Consider the following 20,812-nt stretch of genomic DNA (forward strand, 5'->3'; position numbering starts at 1 on the left):
GGAAGTTTCACTTGGGGAGGACATACCTCTCCACGTCTTCATGACCCTATTCCAGCCTAGGGTAATAGGTAAGGAGTCCAGGGGGTGGTATTACTTGACTCCTTGGGGGCTCATGCATCATTTGTGGTGGGGCTGCCTTCTTCCATTAAGAGGTAGAAGAAGTCGTGGTTCTGGATGAGGGGCAGGTGGCAGGCGGTGGAGGGCGACACAACCCTGGCTTACACAGTACCGACCTAGTACTACGAAGCTCGTGAGTCTCCCAGCCTAAGTAGTTTGCATTATGTATTCAAATTTATTTTTTCTAACTGTTAAGGCTTGCTGTGCAGATAGTAGTACGAGGTTCAAGCTGAGCAAGGAGGAGTTCAAAGTGATAGAGGACATTTACAATAGGCCTCTCAAGCTTCGCCACTTCGACCACCTCATCGACCGAAGTCGCTACTTCCTTGATTTCGAACTGATGGCCTCCAAGGGTAAGAAGCTCCTATATTTAGTGTATTCCTTGCTTTTCATTTTGATGCTGATACGTTGACATGTTCTGCAAACAAGTTCAAGAGGAGGGAGTACCCAGTCCCTGATATGGCCTCTATACTGAAGGCCACATCTACTGTGAAGGTGAGGCCCCTGAAGCCGGGGTCTAGTGGTGCCAAAGAGCTTCAGGGGAGGGTCGAGCGCCTCTCTAAGGACGATAGTTCGAGGGCTCCAGAAGAGGGGACACCTCATAGGCCGAAGAAGGTTAAAGAGCCTTGGGGAAAAGAAAAAGTCCTCGAGGAGCCGAAGAAGAGGAAACTGGTGCATGTCACCAGCTCGTCAGGAAAATTCGGGACCTCTGTGTCCCATGAAGATAAAGAAGTCACTCAGCCAAAGCTCCTTGCGTTCACCTCGAAAGCGGTAAAAATAGAAATGGTTCGACGAGCCGAGGCTGAGGAAGCAAAGGAGGAGACTGCGAGAAGGGCAGCTGAGGCGACGTAAGAGGAGGCCGCCAAACAGAGGCCTGCGAGGGTGCAAGGAAAGTCTATGAGATTCCTTGTTGAGGAGGTTCTGGCTCCAGCATTGGTGGAGGCTCTGCCACCTGAGATCCGAAGTGCTATAGAATGCTTCTACAAATTCTGGACGGATCGGTGACAGTTGCATGCCTCCTTATGTGAAGCCACAGATTTGACAAGGGTCCTAGTGAGCCAAAGTGTGAGGACCTTTGGCCTTGCACTGGAGTGTAGGGAGGCCCTTACCGACTTTCAAATGAGGACCCAGTCCTTGGAGAAGAAGATGGCCTCCCTTACAGAGGAGCTCAAGGGGGCTAGAGCTGAGGTAAAGGAAGCAAAGGCTCAAAAACTTGAAGATATGGCCAAGTTGGAGTCTGCCTTAGCTCAAATTGAGGCGCTGAAGAAGGAAGTATATGAGTCTCAGTGTGAGGTGGCCTCCTTGACTAAGAAAGTGGAGGTCTCCAATGACCACCAAAAGGTGACTGCCGAAGCCTTGGAGAAGGCAAATTTGGAGCTGGCTGGGGCCCTAGATGCCTACAAGTTCTTGGAGGGCCAGATAAAGTGGTACATTGATGATGCTACCAAGGCAAGGGAGGAGGTCCATGAGGGAAGAAAGAGGCGATGAAAGACTACATCGCCAACTTCCACAATACCGAAGAGCACAAGAGCTTCAGCACTTACTAGAGAAATTTTGCTTATTCCGAGATGATGGAGAGGGCTAAGGAGCTTTACCCAAATCAAGACCTGTCACAGCTGAGGTCAGAGTTTGTGGATGAAGTGCCCCAAACCCCAGCCGATGAAGCGGTGGAGATAAAGTGGCGGAGATAGAAGAAGGAAGTTCTGATGCTCAAGCTGCAGAGGCCTCAGCTGTTGAGGCACCTCCACCATCATCACAGGCTTAGGATAATTTTCTTTTCAGTTATTTCTGATGTACTGGCCTTGGCCCCCCCGGTTGTAATTTTGATTGTAAATCAATATAATATCCTTTTTCATTCAATGTTGTTTTTCTCCAAAGTACATTAGCCTCGTCAAGCAATTGAACTTAATGTTGATTGAAGAACTAAATAACTTTAACTTGGTATCCTAACTCCAATCACTTGAACAAGTAAATTGTACGCAAACCTCACGAGCCATGAACAGTATTGGACTTAAGCAAATGAATTGTAAGTAAGCTTAATAATTGTAATCTGAATGGATCCTGACTGGATCGTGTTTCAGCTGAACTGGGAATATTGCTGTCTAATTCAAAATGTAGTTGAGTAAAGCTAGTAGTGGTTGAGCCTTGAACATAAATAAGTGCACGCACCTCGGAGTTGAAACGAGGTGACCCAAAGATAGGACGCTGGCCTCTACTCTGTGGTGATGACGCTTCTCGACATAGTAGATGGTTCAACCATGCTGAGGCGTCTCTCAGTCGCATTCAGCCTCGCTAAAGAGAGGCAAGTGCATGCGCCTCGGAGTTCAAACGAGGTGGCCCAAGGATGGGAGACTGTCCTCTCCTCCGAGGTGATGACGCTTCCCAACAAGGTGGATGGTTCAGCCATGCTGAGGCTTCTCCCAGTGGCGTTCAGCCTCGCCAAAGGGAGGCAAGTGCATGTGCTTCGGAGTTTAGACGGGATAGCCCAAAGATGGGATGCTGGCCCCTCCTCCGAGGTGATAACGCAATGTGATGTGAATTCAATTATGGATAATTTTATTGAATCACGGAAGTTACATAAGCTAGGAAAGATCGTCCAGTAAGGTAGTACATTCATTGATAATAGATTCGGAGGTGCTCAATGTTCCATGGATGGGGTTGTGCCTTGTCGTTCATGTCTTCAATCCAGTAGGTCCTAGGTTGGATCTCCTCTCTGATTTTGTATGAACCTTCCCAGTTCGGGCCCAGGGAACCGGTGCCAGGTTCCTTCGAGGAGAGGAAAACTCTCTTAAGGACTAAGTCGTTGATTCGAAATGACCTCTTCTTTACCTTTGAGTTGAAGTACTTCGTCATCTTTCTTTGATATATGCCGAGCTTCAGCTGGGCGTCATCTCTCCTTTCTTCAATGAAGTCGAGGTCGTACCTGCGAAGCTCGTCATTTGTTATCTCGCTGAAATGCAGATGTAATGGAGATGGAAGTTCGACCTCGACGGGGCTCATCGCCTCAGTTCTATATGCCATGAGGAAAGGTGTTTTCCCTATTGGGGTTCTGGCAGTGGTTAGGATTTCCCAAAGAACCTGTGGCAGCTCATCCACCCAGGCCGCTTTTGACACATCGAGCTTCCTTATTAGGACATGCTTGATTGTCTTATTCACAGCCTCAACCTGGCCATTTGCTTGTGGGTGGTGAGGTGTGGAGAAGTGCTTCTTGATGCCAAGTTCTTCACACAAACTTTTGACCTTCTTGTTGTCAAACTGTCTGCCATTGTCTGAGACGATTGAGTAGGGAATCTCGAACCGACATATGATATTCTTCCACAAGAACTTGGAAGTGTTGGCTTTTGTAATTTTTCCCAGCGGTTCAATTTCAACCCACTTCGTGAAGTAATCAATGGCCACAATTGCGAAGCTCGCAGCTCCTCTGCCTTTTAGTAGATGACCTATGAGGTCCACACCCCACTTCGAGAAAGGCCAAGGGCTGGAGATCGCGGTCACATCTTACGATGGTTGTCTTTGGACAGGAGAGAATCGTTGGCATTTGTCTCATTTTAATACAAACTCGAGGGCATCCCTTTTCAAGGTAGGCCAGTAGTACCCCTGTCTCAGTATCTTTTGTGCCAAAGATAGACCTCCAGAGTGGTTGCCGCACACACCCTTATGGACTTCTCTTAAAATGTAGGTAGCCTCTTCTCCTCCGACGCATCGTAAAAGTGGAGAGGAGGAGCTCCTCTTATAGAGTACATCATCAATGAAGAGGAAATGGGCTGACCTCTTCCTTAGCTTGTAGGCCTTATGCTTGTCAGTGGGAAGTACCTGGTCCTTGAGGTATGCCACGATGGGCTGCATCCAGGTAGGAGTCCCAGTGACCCACATTACATTGGGGACCTCGGTTGACGGCATGAGGAGGTGCTCTATAGGGACTACTGTTAGTAGTTCGGAATCTTTACTACTTGCAAGGTTGGAGAGTGCATCCGCATGTGCGTTTCCGACGCGGGAGATCTGGATCAACTCAAACTTTTCAACGGATGGGATGAGGTTCATCACCATTTTCAAGTAGGAGGCCATTGTTTTGTCCCTGGCTAATAGTTACGTTGACCTGGCTAACGATTGGTTGGGAGTCATTACTGATGAGTAGCCTCTTTACTTGCATTTCTTTGGCTAATCTGAGGCCTGCGAGAAGCGCCTCGTATTCTGTTACATTGTTGGTGGCCTTGAACCCGAACCTCATTGTCGAGTTCAGCTTGTGACCTTTCGGGCTGATGAGGACAACTCTGGCACTCGAGTCGACGTCCCCAGTCGACCCATCAACGAATAGGTTCCACGTTGGGAGCTCTGCTTGTTCCATGATTTCGTCCACCTCGGGTAAGTTGGCGAATTTTGCCATAAAGTCAGCTAAAGCTTGGCCCTTGATGGTTGCTCTAGCCTTGAACACGAGGTCAAACTCACTTAGCTCCACTGCCCATTTCAATAATCTCCCTGAGGTATCGGGCTTTTGGAGTGCCTGCCTTAGGAGAAAATTTGTCAGCACTTGGATGGTGTGGGCTTGGAAGTAGGGTCTCAACTTCCTAGAGGCCGTGATCAAGGCCAAAGCGAGCTTTTCCATGTCAGGGTAGCGGGTTTTCGGCGATAGGAGTGCTTTACTTGTATAGTAAACGGGGAGTTGGGTGGTTCCCTCTTCTCAAGTTAGAACCGCACTAATGGCCTCATTGGAGACGGCTAGATACAGCTGTAGGATTTTACTGGGCTTTGGTTTGGAGAGGAGGGGGCCTACCCTAGGTGCCTTTTCAAGCCCTGAAAGGCCTCTTCACATTCCTCATTCCACTGGAACTTTTTTCCAGCTTTTAGCACTTTGAAAAATGGGAGGCATTTATCTGTAGCCTTGGAGACAAAGCGACTAAGCGCGGCCACTCGTCCAGTCAAGCTTTGCACCTCCTTTAGCTTTTACCTCATCTTGCATAGAGCCTCAATCTTCTCAGGGTTGGCTTCAATACCACGTTGGTTGACCATGTATCCTAAAAATTTATCGGAGGCCACTCTGAAAGTGCATTTGAGGGGGTTGAGCCTCATCCTATATCTTCTCAAGATTTGGAACCTTATCCTATATCTTCTCAAGATTTGGAAGGTGCTGTTGAAGTGCGTTGTGTGGTCCCCAGCTTCCAAACTCTTTACCAACATATCCTCTACATAGACCTCCATTGTCTTACCTATGAGGTCCACAAACATTTTGTTAACGAGCCTTTGATATGTTGTTTCGACGTTTTTCAACCCGAAGGGCATCATCTTGTAATAGTAAAGGCCTCGATCTGTGATGAAGGATGGGTGTTCCTCATCGGCCGGGTGCATGGGGATTTGATTGTAACTGGAGTATGCGTCCATGAAGCTCAATAACTCGTGCCTAGCCATGGAGTCTACCAATTGGTCGATTCTTGGAAGTGGAAAGTTGTCCTTCGGGCAAGCTCTGTTGAGGTTAGTGAAATCGATGCATACCCTCTACTTGCCGTTGTGTTTCTTCACTAAAATTGGATTGGAGACCCACCTCGGGTAGGTGGCCTCCCGGATGAAGCTATTCTGGATGAACTTCTAAAATTCTTCCTTCAGAGCCTCGTACCTCTCAGGATTGAGGGCTCTCCTTTTTTGTCTATGCAGGGCAACCTTAGGATCAATTTTCAGGTGGTGGCAACTGACCTTGGGGTCTATGCCTACCATATCCTCATGCCTCCAAGCAAAGATATCGAGGTTCCTACTTAGAAAATCCTTGAGCTTTTCTTTCGTAGTGCTAGATAAGCCCTTGCCCACCTTCAACAATTTGGATGGATCTTAGGGGTCCACCGAGAAGCTCTCGAATTCCTCAACTGGAGATGCTTGAGGTTCATGTTTAGTTATGCGAGGATCAATCTCATCAATGAGCAATACTTCTGGATTGGATGGTGCATCAATCATTTTGACATCTTTCGGTCCGACGGGAGCGTCACCTGGGGCATCAGCCATGACTACATCGGTAATAATTATGTGGACGTCCCGGGGCTCTACCTTTCTGATGGAGTTTAAATAACATTCTCTTGAGCCTCTTTGGTCACCTCTCACCTTTGCCACCCCATTTTCAGTCGGGAACTTCATGCATAGGTGGTGGATAGAGATGACAGCTCCCAATTCTTTTAGGGCTGGCCTACCCAATACTCCATGGTAGGCCGATTGATTGTCAACAACAAGGAATTCCATGAAGTTTATTATGGTTTGGGGAGACTCACCCATCTCTACCGCGAGTGTATTTTTTCTCTCAGAGTAATGCTATCTCCGGTAAATTCGTACAAAGGAGTGGTGGTGGATGTTAACCCATGGTCCAGTATCATCTTGTCAAAGATGGATCCGAATAGAATGTTGACAGAGCTACCATTGTCAACTAACATTCGTTTGAGCCCATTCCGGGTTATGACTGCTCTTACCACTAGTGCATTACAATGGGGGTAGTGAACTCCTTCGGTGTCCTCCCGAGTAAAGATAATAGGTGGAACTTGATCCCTCCGGGAGCTGTGGCCCACAATGTAGCTAGTAAGCGAGGGGCGCTTGGCCTCACGAGCATAGTTCCTTTTAGCGTTCCACGTTTCACCGCCTACATATGGGCCTCCAAAAATGGTATCCACCTCATGGATAGGGGCCTCATCCTAAGCATGTCGGTTTCTCCAGGGTCTGCGCCCTTCCTTGGACCTCTCTGCATCATGCTCCCTTCGTCACGGAGAAACATCTCTTTGACGTGGAGTGGCCTTTTCACGCCCAGGTTGGTTATCGCACCTTGGCGGGGCCTGTTCGCCTGGGACGAATCATTTCTATCCCTAGGAGGTTCTTGTCGAGAGCGGTGAGTGTAGTCTCGACAATTTGCTGTGTCGTGTCCATAGGATTGATGGTATACACAGTATCTAGGTGGGTTTTGATTCGACCTATTTCTAGGTCCTGAACCCTGGCCTCGGCCTCTACCCCTACGGGATCCTTGTGGAGTTCCCATCTGCTGGGTGTCGGCGACTGAGTTTATATCCTCATATGCCAATATAGGGACGGTGTTAAGAGTGGTGCTGGCCAGTGCTTGCCCAGAGCTCTCGTTACCAGCTTGGTTCATCTGGTAGTCCATCAAGTGGGAGGTCGGCCCTCTAGCACTCTGCCTTTGAAGAGGTGGGAGGCCTCTATTCGCCCTGTTCCTATGCTCAATCAGTTCTTCATTGATGATTTCCCGTCTCATCATCTCGAGTAGGGCATCATAGATAGTGGGGTCTTGATTTTGCACATCCCTCCAGAACAGGGTATTCATGTTCAAACCTCCTCTCAATGCAGATAACACCTCACGATCGGTGACTTACACACGATACGTCATTTCATCGATGAAATGTGATAGGAAGCTCTTTAGGGACTCCCCATGTGCCTATCTCATGTCTTGGAGACGTTGGATTGGGCCTCTCCCTCTTTGCTCACAGCAAACCTCTTCAGGAAGGTCGTCTTGAATTCGGGCTAGCTTCTTATGCTCCCAGGTGGTAACATGCTATACCAAATTTCAGCTGCTCCGCTAAGTGTTAAGTGGAAAACTCTGCATTTCACAGCTGGGGTAGCACCCCTTAGGCTCATGTGAGTTTTGTAAACATTTAGGTGCTTCTCTGGGTCACCTCTTCCGTCGTACTTTGGTATTTTTAGCATAACATAGTGGTTCGGGACCTGGGCGCTCCTTAGTTCCCTAGAGAATGGCAAGATTTTATCATCATCGTCCAAGTCACAGGACCTCTGCTGCTCATCAGAATCGTTTTCTTCAGCCTCATACCTTGGTTGTTGGTGAGAGGTTCAGGAATGATTCCTAGCCTCTTCCTCCCTCCTTTGGCCCCTATTTCTAGGCGGAGCAACACGAGGGGCATTTTCATGCCTTTCCTCCGGTTGTTGAGGCATCGGAGGTAGAGGCGGTGGCCTTGTCCAAGGTTCGTGATGCTGTTGTTGTCTGAGCCTCGGTTCAGCAGGGCTAATTCTGTCAAATACGCTGCCTAACCTCGTATGTCTTTACTCTTGCTCATACGAAGGTGGGAAGTTATCATGATGAAAAAGGGCCTTGGTGGGTCGGCCAGAAGCGTAGTTAGAGGAAATGTCAACTTCTACTTCCCTTTCAAATGGGCTTACACCTCGGCTATAGACCGGTGAGGTAGCCCTATAGCTTTGAACTTCATCTTCTTGTTGGTGTTGCCCTTGAGGGACGTATGGAGGAATAGGGAAGCCTCCCTGGCCTTGCATTTGAGCCATAAGTTCCCTCATAGCCATATTTTGGCTAGCAATGTCCCTTATATTGGCTGCCATGGCGGCCATTTCTCTTGACAGCTGGGCCGTCGTGCGCATTCCACCTTTTTGGTGGTTATGATGGGGTCTATGCCAAGCCACTGGGGCTTCTGCTTGAGAGGGCACATTAGCATTTTCTCTTACCCTTCTGGGGGTGTATCTTCGTTTGAACTCATTTTCTTGTGTCTTACCCTTCAGATTTTTGCTAAGTCGTGGGGCTTCCTCCAGTTCTTTTTCAAGAACAAATCCTAGGATGCCCAAATATTCCGCTTTAACAAGCTTTCACCACAAGGTTGTTCGTGGTTATTATATGATTTCCCATAGACGGCGCCAATCTGTTGACCTCAATAAATGTTGCCAACAGATACCGGACCCACCCGCGCACACATGAGCGAAATTCTAACACGCTAAGACACGTGGACGGTTTGAAAAGGACAGATCAAGGGTATGGGAGTAGCTCAATGACACGGGACGAGAACATTCGAAATTCGACGATATGGTCGTAGACCGATTGTACAATAATTACCAATCGATGTTTGCTAATGTGTATCCAAATATGTATGAACTCGTATTGTGTTGCAAGATAATTTGAAAGAGAGAGTAAAGTGTGGTTTCTTGTATTGATTCTTGCATTAGCCTTTGTATGGGGTACATGGAGGAGTATTTATAGTGTCACAAGTTGGATCGTGACCTTTGGTTCGGGTTACACGTGGCCTCATTTGGTTAATTTACATGTCAAATTGTAGGCATCAGCCGCACTTAGCTTGTTATATATTGATTGAATGGCAGAGCCGCCTCTACTAGTGACAAGACTTAACATTTACACTCATGACAAACGTCCCATCAATCATTCAAACGCGATCTTTATGCAGAAGATCTCTTGGGAGAGGTGTTTATGGAAGATGTTGCTTTGTGCTTCGGATGCTATCACTTCGGCTAAGGAGCTTTGGCAAACAGGGCCTCGTCCACCTTCAAAGGGTCTCGGCATATGGGCTTCGGGAGTTCCTCATGAGGCAAGGATAAATGGGCCTCAGATTGTGGGCCTCGGCTATGCAAATCACCTCGGATTGAGTGCCATGTGGTTCGGCATGAGTTGGCTGTGGGCCCCGGTGGGTTGCCCAAGTGTGCGAACACGTAACACTTTCTATTAATTTGAAATGTGATTGTTGCAATAGCTGTTTCTTCTTTGTAACCTTTACTAAAATGTATATTGAAGTCGATTGAGTGTTCAAGGCATTACTTGTTTACTTTAATTCATTTAAATTTGGTCACTAGGTGGAATGTTAAATTACTGATTATTGTAAAGACATTTTCTTTAATTAAATATTATTAAAGCTTTTATCGTAATATATTCATCACGGACTTTTTTATGTATGTCGTTGTCTACTTAACCGCTCCAATCAAATTATCCTTTCTAGAGTAAATTGCAATCAATGTCCTCAACATTTGCCTCCTTTTACACTCATTCTTTCTATTAGTTTGAAATGTGATTGTTGCAAGAGGAAATACCTGCAAATAACCTAAATATAAGAGTAAATTGTTAGATTAGACCTGAAAAGATAATTATTTTAAGAATAACCTTTGAATAATAATCTTTCCAAAAATACCCCTCATAGAGAATTTGCATCCAAAACCATTACAATGTATAAAAACCTTCAATTAGGTCCCCCAAAGAAATATAGATCATGAATCTTTAATAAATTTAACCGCAAATATTATACAAAATTTTATTGATTTAAGAAATGCAACAGATAATGATACACTGGAAATATAAGAAAACAATCCATAAAAGAAATAAATCCAATGAAATCTTATAATGAACCAATCCACACAACAGGAATATGGTTGGATCTCGACTGTGTAGATAAAAATAAAGCTATTGAAACATAGATGAAAAGTACCGACTTAGCAATACAATTTAATAAATGGAAAACATATACAGTTTTTGGATTTATAAAACATACATTCAGAGGAATTGTTTCTGAATGGTGGAGGAAGTTACCAGAATCTATAAAAGAAAAAATAAAGCATGGAGAAAATAGAACTGAAGTATTAGATAATAGGAATACTTTAAATGACCAAAACATACAAGAAATATTAAAAAGGTTTGAAAGAGCCTTAAGAACAGAGTTTTTGGGAGATAGATATGCTTCTAATGAAAAAGATTAAAAACAAGATGAATATAATGAAGGAATGATAGCAATGAAAAATTTAAGGATATGTGATATGTGTGAATTAGAAAGATATACATGTAAATTTGAAAAATTATACTATATATTAAATCAAGGAGATTATCAAGAAAATAAGCCTATATTAAAGTCTTATTTTACGAAGTTACCATTCCCATGGGGAATTAAGTTATTAAAAGAATATCAGAAATTATTACCTCTACGAGAAGAGGGAAGAGTAAAAATAGATAGTCTTGGAAGTAGGATTGAATTTACAAAAAGAATGATAGATATGTAGTGCAGAGAAGCTCTAGAGAGTAGGAACGCATATAAAATAAGAAAGAATTCCTTGTGTTGTTACAAAGATATAAGCCAAATTGAACAATTTGGATGTCATAAAAAGAAATATAAACCATATAAGACATATAAAAGAAAATCCAAAAACTACAAAAAATTCAAGAAAAGAAATTTTAAACCGCACAAGAAATATTTCAAGAAAAGAAATTGGAATAAAAAATCCAAACCAAGAAATATTAAAAAATGTAAATGTTTCATCTGTAATGACGAAGGACACATTGCCCCTCAATGTCCTAAAAAGAAGGATAGACAGAATATAAAAAATCTTAGAATTTATGAAAAATTCCAAGAAGATAGTGATATAGAACCAATTGAATATTTTGAAGATTTAAGTAGTGAATGCAGTAGCATTTATGAATTAGATACATCCTCTTCAGGGGAAGATTCTGAGGAGATAATATATATGAATCAAGAGATACAACAAGCAGATCTAGAAATAGAAGTAGAAACAACTGAAGAAGTTGAAGACTCGATAGAAGATATAAATCAAGAAATTACCTTTGACATTAAAAAATACAAAGGAATAACCAAGAAAATAATAGACCTACAAGAAAAAGATGTATTCCATCAAGGATTCTTAGGAATACTACCAAGAGTTAATAAAACAATTGTAAGTATGAATTATAACGAAATGTCTATCAATATAGAAGATACTATCGGAAAAGCAAGAATTCCTATAATTACAAAAGAATAGGTAAAACAAAAGTTATTCAAAATTCCGGAAAACATAAGAAACAAGTTGAAATGTATTGAAATAGGAGGAGTCCAGATAATGGTAAAAGGATTCTTTAGAGAAGGTAGAACATACCAATAGAAATATATTGTATGGACAACAGAATCTTACAAGATTCTATAGATACTCTATTAGGAACAGTTGTAGGAAACTTAGTCTATTAAAAAATAATATTTACAGCAAAACCAAATTATGCAATATCACTAATAGATGGTAATATTGACCAAAGTTTCAATCTATATTATAGAATTGGAAACTTAAAAATGTTACGAAAAAGTAAGGCTATTAGTATAAGGATAAAATCAATTTTTACTTTTAGCACTAGCCATCATAACAATCTAAAAAAAATAACTGATAATATTATCTTACATAAAGATTTTGAGGAATTAGCACAATATATACCTCCTAGGAAATACCAAGAACATAAAGTCACTATACCACAATAGATAATGCTTGATTTCCACAAACAAGCTAGAGAAATTAATTCTGAAGGAAAATTGATAAGAAGAAATAGTGTCAGCCTAGAAGGAGATAATCTCATTGCAAGATTCCCCTCTAGACAAGACTCTAAAATAAGCAAACTCAAGAAATTAAGTATTGCTGAACCATCAAGTTCTCAATATTATATCAAAACAAGATATGTAATTCAAGAAGGATATAAGAAGAATCTTCTTGTCCTTATAGACACTGGAGCAGATAAAAGTCATGTAAATGCCAAATTTGTCAGTCATTTAATAGATTTTGAAATACCAGAACCATATATATTCAAGGATTATTTAAGAAATAATCTTGAAATAAGGAAATATGCGAAGTTCCTTCTTATACTTAGGAGAAGATCAGAAAGAATATACTAAAGAAATAATTCTATATAAAGATGAATTATATGGAGTTGATCGCTCACCTATACTTCTAGGAATGAACTTTCTCTTGAGAAACATAGTCCTTATAAAATATGCCAATGATACTTAAAAATAACAATTGATGATAATCCAATTATCATATCAAGAATAGATGAAAATATGAAATCATTGTTATCATGGAAAGAGTAATTAGTACTAATCCCATGAGTCCATATGTTGAAATTACACTCAATATAAAAAGTTATTGCAGAATTAAATTTCATGCATACTTAGATACAGGAAGTACAATAAGCTTATGCTTATCAAATGTACTACCATCTGAATACTGAGAATATAATTCAAAGAAGATCGTCACAGCTACAATAGTAGGTGAAAATAAGGTAATATACAGCAAATATGCTACGCAAGTACCTTTTCTAATTTCCTTTAGAGAAGTATTTGTTGATACAATCTATTTGTCAAACACAATTGGATGTGATATTTTATTAGGACAAAATTTTCTATTAAAATATGCACCATTTACACAATATATTGATAAACATATGTTCACAACTCCTTGTGCACACAAAATATTTACACCAAAAATAAATAAGGCTGTTGCCATAGCATATAAAGACATAAATAATCAGAGTTCCTCAACTCAGCGTGGTGGATGTTGGAGTACAAAAAAAATTAAACCACTTAAAGTCTTAAAAATGACAACAGAAAATAGGTTAGAAAAATTGAAAAAAGAAATTTCTGAAACATATTCTGAAAATTCATTAGAAAAATGAAATACAGACAAAGTAAAGGCAAAAATAGAATTAATCAATCCAGACACTATAGTAAGAGTCAAGCCCATGAAATATAGTGTAGATGACCAAAAGGAATTTAAAGACCAGATAAAAAAACTGCTAGAAGCCAACTTAATTAGGCATTGTAAAAGCCCACATAGCAGCCCAGCCTTTATGGTTAGAAAACATAGCGAGATAAAAAGAGGGAAAGCCAGGATGGTGATAAATTATAAAAAGTTATATGAAGTTACCAAATTTGATGGATATTACTTGCCAAATAAGGACACCCTTATTAAGCAAGTGCAGAACAAAAAGATATTCTCAAAATTTGATTGTAAGTCAGATTTTTGGCAAATCATGCTTACAGAAGAAAGTAAACCATTAACTGCATTTAGTACCCTCAATCCTTAAGGACAATACGAATGGAATGTAATGCCATTTGGGTTGAAAAATGCACCACAGATATTCCAAAGAAGAATGGATGAGGTAATTAAACCTATTACTCATTTTTGTATTGCATATGTAGATGATTTACTTATTCATTCAAATAACATTGAAGAACATATTGAACATCTTGATAAATTTTGTTATATTATAAAAAACATGGTATTACACTTTCTCAAAAGAAAGCTAAGATAGCTAAAACAGAAATAGAATTTTTAGGATTATTTATAAAAGAAGGAGAATTGCAATTGCAATCTCATATTGGAGAAAAACTTCAAGAATTTTCTGAAGAAATAAAAGATAAAAAACAATTACAAAGCTTCCTTAGTATATTAAATTATGCTGAATGATTCATTGAAAATTGTGCCAAACTAAAAAATTATTTTCTTCCAAAGTTAAGAAAAAATATAATATGGTCTTGGGAAAAAAAGATCGTGAAAATATAATGAAAGTAAAAGAAGAATTAAAAGTATTGTCCAAACTTATAATTCCACAAGAAGAAGATTTTTTTATCCTTGAAACTAATGCTTCAAATAATTATTGGGGAGTAGTATTAAAGGTTAAAAAGAATCATAAAGAATATAAATATGAAAAGAATTGTTCTTGTCCTGAGATACTTGCAGGTTATACATTAGGAACATTCAAAGAAGTTGAAACGAGATATGAGACGAACAGAAAAGAACTCATTGCTGTAAAAAGGGGAGTTCAAAAATATGAAGATTATTTATTACCAAAAAAGTTCTTGATTAGAACTGATAATACTCAAGTTAAAGCTTTTTTGAAAAATAATGTTGATCCATCTATTGCCAATAGATATATTATTAGGATACAAATTTTGATTTTCATACTTTAAATTTGACATTGAATATATAAAAAGAAAAACTAACTTTCTTCCTGATTATCTCAGCAGGGATGGAGCTAGAGCAACTAAGGACGAAAGTCCAAATATTTGAGATAAAAGTTTTCTATTTGGAAACACAAATTCAAAATATCCAAGATAGCTTTCAAGGCAAAAATATAGCCCTTAAAGCAGAAGTAACTTGTACCAAGTCTAGTATCCCTTCACAAGGACCAGTTAATACTAGCGCTCTCCTCGAAGATAAAGGGAAAGAGAAGAAGGTAATAGGAACCCCTTCACAGGGAATACTTAAGCCTATTATTGGTAAGGAAAGTATTCAAAATATCAAAAGCGAAGGTAGCTCTTCACAGAGCCAAACTAAATCTAACCTTTCTATTGAAAGAATAGATCCAAAAGATATTGTCAAAATATGTCATGAGGCAAAATTTTCCAGAAAAGATAACCATGAAGAAGTCATATTCTTTATTGTTATTTTTAATGTTTTATCAGATTGGTATCTGAAAATAGGAAAGTGGATGAAAGCTCTCCACTATGTAAAATACAACAAGATAAACTTCTATTCAAGAGCACCAGCCAACTGGGTACAAAATTGTTTTGAGATAGGAAATATACTCTGTATATATCCCAACAAAGATCTCAAAGAAATTGCCCAGCTTCCAGCCAACATCAGGAAAGCTGTAAAAAGATACACTGAAGTAGTCAAGACAACAAACATATATATTAGATTCCATTCAGCAACTATGAAATGGGATCCCATTCTTGAACATATGCATCCATCATTTCATGTTATTAAAATGGGACTTACAAACCAACATTTTTTACCAACCAATCAAAATGTTGTTAAAAATGGATACCAAGATATTATAAATATGATGCCTTACAAAAGAGCAAAAAGGTACAAAGAAATATTTGAACATATAACTCAGATTATTACTGAGAACGAAAAAATATGGATTTATCCATCTGAAAATCATATAATCTACTCCAATGCAAGGATGGCTACAAAGGAAGAAGATATATGTTATTTTGACCAATTATTATTCGTAATTATCTCAAACTAAGTACATGGATCAGAAGATATGACGAAAGAACTGTGCAAACTACTCTGGAACTATAGTGACCACCATTGTGAATACTGAGTAGTGGAAGGTATGAGTCAAGTATCTCTCAACAGTGAAGAATTCCCTGCAGAATTCTTTAATTCGAACATGGAAAAGTGATAGTGACAAAAATGGCCCTTTAGCACTACTTTAATAAAGAAATTTATTAAAGAAAAACTGTGGCTACTAAAAAACAGAAGATAGTACAAGAAAGTTTTCATAATTGTGACTATTCACCTACTGGTTGTCATAAGTGAAAGACAAATTTAAAGATAAGGCAGGTAATTTTTAAAAGAGAGGTCCACCTAGCAAGAAAATAATGGAGAAATCGGTGGCTTGAGACACCTGTCAAGATAAGATTCTCAAAATCCTCTATAAAAGGGAAGGAAAGGAAAGGAAAGAAAGAAGGGCATCTCGAAGAACACTCTGAAGAATCATATCGCAAAGATAAATCTTTTGTAATCTGTATACACCACTTGTATTCAGAAAATTTTTAGATAATCAGAGGAGAGCAAAGCTTGTAATAAGGTAATCACTTATGGAGTTCTAAACTTCATAAGGTGAGTACCAAATGTATGTAAATATAGATTGTAAACATGTACTATTTCAGTTTATGAATATTAAAGTAAAGTTTGTTATATTCAACAAAACTTTTATAAAAGGATTTCGTTAAGTTTCTCATGATTCCTTGGCAGTACAGATAGAGATTTTAAAAGATTTTCAAAACATTGATTTTGAATGGATGTTAGCCATGCCAAAGTACCCGTCTTTGATGAATGATTTTGGGGAAAAAGACAGTTTTCTAACAAAATCGTAGCACCTTGTGTGTAAGTTAAATTTCATTCCAAGTAAGAACTTGATTCTGAAAAGAGTCTGAATAGAGGTGAAAACAGAGACTCTGGATACTGTGAGATAGTGTCTGTGGAAACACGGCTAGTTCTCTAGAAAGAGAAATGCAACCTTAATTGAAAAGCCTTTTGCGGAAGTAGTTGTGGACCCAAATGAAAAAAACTTTTACTTGATTCAAAAGATTGATTAAGTACATGCAAAACATCTATAAAAGTATACTGGAGGGAAAGCCCGTTTACTTCTATTCGATTACTGTAAGTTATTTACTCGCTTTTACATGCTTATGCTTTGATTAATTTTGATGAATAATTCACAAGCATCCACATCCACCTCTAATGATGATAATAATCCCAGATTATATTTAGATGAGAAAGATATTTCGCTTTTACTTAAATTAGTTGAAAATTTTGAAGACATTTTCTGTTGGCCAAGAAAAACTTGAAGAAAGATTTCGAAATATAGATTATTATTGTGAGTATAATATAAGATTTGATTCTATAAGAACTAGTAGAGAAATAAAGAAGGTAGAAGTTATTATAACTAAACATAAAGATATACAAGAAAAAGTTTCAGAAGGAATAATTCTAGGATATATCACTAAGAAAGATTAGCATAGAATCTTTGAAGAATTATCAAGATATAGAGAATATTTAAAGGTATTTGAAAAATTAAAAAATACAAACATAAGTCCTGATTAATGAATCTCGAAAGGAAAAGGATACATCTTGCAAATAATAAAAGTAAGGGTAAAATAGTATTTCCAATAGCAAAGGCTATTATGGAAAATAGAATCAGTATTCTGGCCATTCAGAAGATTGGCCCTTGTTGCAACAGCTGTTTCTTTTTTGTAACCTTCATCTTCAGCTGCAAATTATTCATCTCAATTCAGTTTCTCAAACACAAAGAGAGAAGAAACTTCACTACAAAACCATAGATTATATCTTCATAGCAAGTCCGCAAATATATAGAATTCAATTCAGCTTCATAGAATTTAAGTTTTTTAGTATTCTTGTAGAGAAATTAAGTGAATGAGGGGATGTCAATGGCCTTACTAACGATGAGAACCCTGCAAAACATGTTAATGAAACTGTATCTATTGAATGGTTAATTTTCAACACAATTGTCGTTACTTGATTTTGAGGAGTTCCTCAACCGCGATTATTATGAACCTGTAAATAAAATTGTCTTTTGATACTACTAGGTTTAATTTTCAACGACTATTCTCGTTACATGATCCTAAGGAGTTCCTCAACTGTAATGATGATGAACTCGTAATTGTTCTGCCTCTTGCTCTTGTTGATGACTCTGAACCAAAAAAATTTGCGTGTGAGGAAGAAACCCAAAGGACTTGGTTGACCATGGTATAAGGAATACGATTTTACCTTAACAAAGCACAGTCCTCCAACGGTGCAACAACCTAATTTTTCTGGCAATATGGCATATTTTAATTTTATCTCGCCGTCATGGAAGAAAGCAAAAGTTGCCGTTGACGAAAAAGCTATGCGCTATCACATGTTGAGGGAAAAAAAATTAGATTTATGTTCGTGGTGGAATAATAAATTTTTTTATTAAAAGGTATATTGAAATCCTAAATATGTAATTTTACTTAAGGCTATAAAAGTAAATATGAAAAATGCTAAAAATTGTAGTGCACCAATAAAATTTGTTGTAACAATATAATTACCCAAATAAAAATTATGGTATGAATATAATTACCCTTCAAAAATTTGTTTTTGTATAATTATAATTTTAGTTACAGAAATAATCTAAATTAAGATTTTTTTTATTGTGAAATAAACTTGGCTCTTGCGCTACTAAAAAACAGCTTTTCACCTACGAAAAATTACCAACGGATGCGCTTTTCACCTACGAAAAATTACCAACGGAATGCATCCGTTGGTGATTAGAAACGGATTATCCGTTAGTAAAAGTAATTCACTTTTAGCTACGATAATTAGCAACGAATTTTCCGTTGGTAAAGATGATATCTCTTTACCAACCGATATTCCGTGCCTAATGTAATCGTTTAACATTTGAATTTTCCTCCAACGGATATTCCGTAGGTGATGTACCGAATATTACCAACGGATGCAATCCGTTGGTAATTAGAAACGGATTATCCGTTAGTAAAAGTAATTCACTTTTAGTTACAATAATCAGCAACGAATTTTTTGTTGGTAAAAATGATATCTCTTTACGAACGGATATTTCGTGTCTAATATAACCGTTTAACATTTTGATCTTTTACCTACGGATATTCCGTTGGTAATTAGAAACGGATTATCCGTTAGTAAAAATAATATCTCTTTTCCAACGGATATTTCGTGCCTAATATAACCGTTTAACATTTTGATCTTTCAACAACGGATATTTCGTTGGTAATTAGAAACAGATTATCCGTTGGTAAAAATAATTCACTTATCCCACATCGGAAGTTTATAACAAAATCTTTGTAGTTGCCCTCTATAAATTTGTGGTCCAATAAGGAATTAAACAATATTTTGGCCTTTTAATTCCGTTGACTAAAAATAAAAAATATATATAATTATTAAATAAATAAATAATAACAATAATAATAATAAATAAATAAATAATTTTTTTATCATACAGTTATTCGTAACATTGATTTTTACCAATTGTATTGTAGACATATACCAACGGAAAGTCAGTTGGTATTGGTTAAGACTTTTACCAACAAAAATCTCGTTGGTAAAAGATTCACACTTTACCAACAGAAAATTCGTTGGTAAAATGTTTACTCTTTACCTACGGCATGATCCATTGGTAATTATCAGGGATCCTCAAATTACCAACGGATTTGTGGTAGCAAATATTCCGTTGGTGAAGTTTATTAGCAACGGATATTGAGGCTTTAGGAACGAAAAATTCGTGCCTAAAACTTTGTTTTTTAGTAGTGTTGATTAATTTACAATTTTCCTTTAAATTTTTTGATTAAATTAAATCCTCCAATATAAACAAATTCAATATTATTTATTTTTCTTTAACAAATCCTAATTTATTTTGAGTCTTGGTATATCGATTTTATATTTTATAATTATCATGGGATGTTATTAATTACCACGAAAAATCTATCAATCATTGTGATAGGCAAAATTCATTTGAAGGCTTACAAGTTTATTTAACAATATGACTTTCTTTGTTTCTTGCTTTTCCTCTACTAGGTCGAATACTTTTTGCTTACTGTTACGTGTTTGCACACTTGGGCAATCCACCGGGGCCCATAGTCAACTCATGCCGAACCACGTGGCACTCAAGCCAAGGTAATTTGTATAGCCGAGGCCCACAAACCAAGGTCCACAGAAGCTTAGGTCCATATATACCGAGGCCCATCTATCATTACTTCTTGAGGAGTTTCTGAAGCCCATATGCCGAGGCCTTGTTGACCGAAACTCTGTAGTCGAGGTAGCAGCTTCCGAATCACAAAGCAGCATCTTCCATAGACACTTCTCCCAAGAGATCCTTTGCACAAAGATCTTACTTGAATGATTGATAGGACGTTTGTCATGAGTGTAAATGTTAAGTCTTGTCACTAGTAGAGATGACTCTGCCAATCAATAAATGTATAGCAGGCTAGGTGCGGCTGATGCCTACAATTTGACATGTAAATTAACCAGATGAGGTCACATGTACCCTGAACCAAAGGTCACGATCTAACTTGTGACACTATAAATACTCTCCCATGCACCCCATACAAAGGCTAATGCAAGAATCAATACAAGAAATCATACTTTACTCAACTCTCTCTTTCATATTATTTTGCAACACAAACGAGTTCATACATATTTAGATACACATTTACAAACATCGATTGGTAATTATTGTACAATCAGTCTACGAACATCCCGCTGGATTCCGAAAGTTCCTGTCCCGCGCCGTTGAGCTACTCCCACGCCATTGATCTATCCATTTTAGACCGTCCATGTGTCTTAGCGTGTTGGACTTTCGCTCACGTGTGCGCGGTTGGGTCCGGCATCTGTTGGCAATATTTTTTGGGGTCAACGGATTGACGCCGTCTGTGGAAATCCATACAATAACCACGAACAACCTTATGGGAAAGCTTATTGAAGATGAACATTTGGGCATCCCCCTTGAAAAATGATTTGTTCTTGAAAAAGAACAAGAGGAAACCCCACAACTTAGCAAAAATTTGAAGGTCAAACAAAGAAAATGAGCTCAAACGAAGATACACCCCCAGGATGGTAAGAGAAAATGAAGGTATGCCCCCTCCAG

The 20,812-nt window shown here is 38.7% G+C and overlaps 1 protein-coding gene across 1 annotated transcript; it reads right to left on the reverse strand.

Moving 5' to 3' along the window:
* Positions 1–3,660: 3,660 nt before the first annotated feature.
* Positions 3,661–5,520, reverse strand: LOC111378017. Its single transcript, XM_023001182.1, has 5 exons — positions 5,415–5,520; positions 5,063–5,321; positions 4,808–4,919; positions 4,214–4,618; positions 3,661–4,116 (listed from the first exon to the last, which is right to left on the reverse strand). Exons 1-5 carry the CDS (start codon positions 5,518–5,520, stop codon positions 3,661–3,663), a joined length of 1,338 nt encoding a protein of 445 aa, XP_022856950.1.
* Positions 5,521–20,812: the final 15,292 nt, after the last annotated feature.

The sequence above is a fragment of the Olea europaea genome, unplaced genomic scaffold (assembly GCF_002742605.1).
Source record: "Olea europaea var. sylvestris unplaced genomic scaffold, O_europaea_v1 scaffold1756, whole genome shotgun sequence".
NCBI lineage: Eukaryota > Viridiplantae > Streptophyta > Magnoliopsida > Lamiales > Oleaceae > Olea > Olea europaea.

Bases quoted from the DNA above. Each gene is read 5' to 3' on its own strand.
- LOC111378017 (XM_023001182.1), bottom strand. From the start codon at position 5,520: ATGGCTAGGCACGAGTTATTGAGCTTCATGGACGCATACTCCAGTTAC. The intron at 5,322-5,414 runs GCCTTTACTATT...TGGACCTCATAG, and splicing joins ATCCTTCATCACAGATCGAG to GTAAGACAATGGAGGTCTAT. The intron at 4,920-5,062 runs GTAAAAGCTAAA...AGGAATGTGAAG, and splicing joins GAGGCTCTATGCAAGATGAG to AGGCCTTTCAGGGCTTGAAA.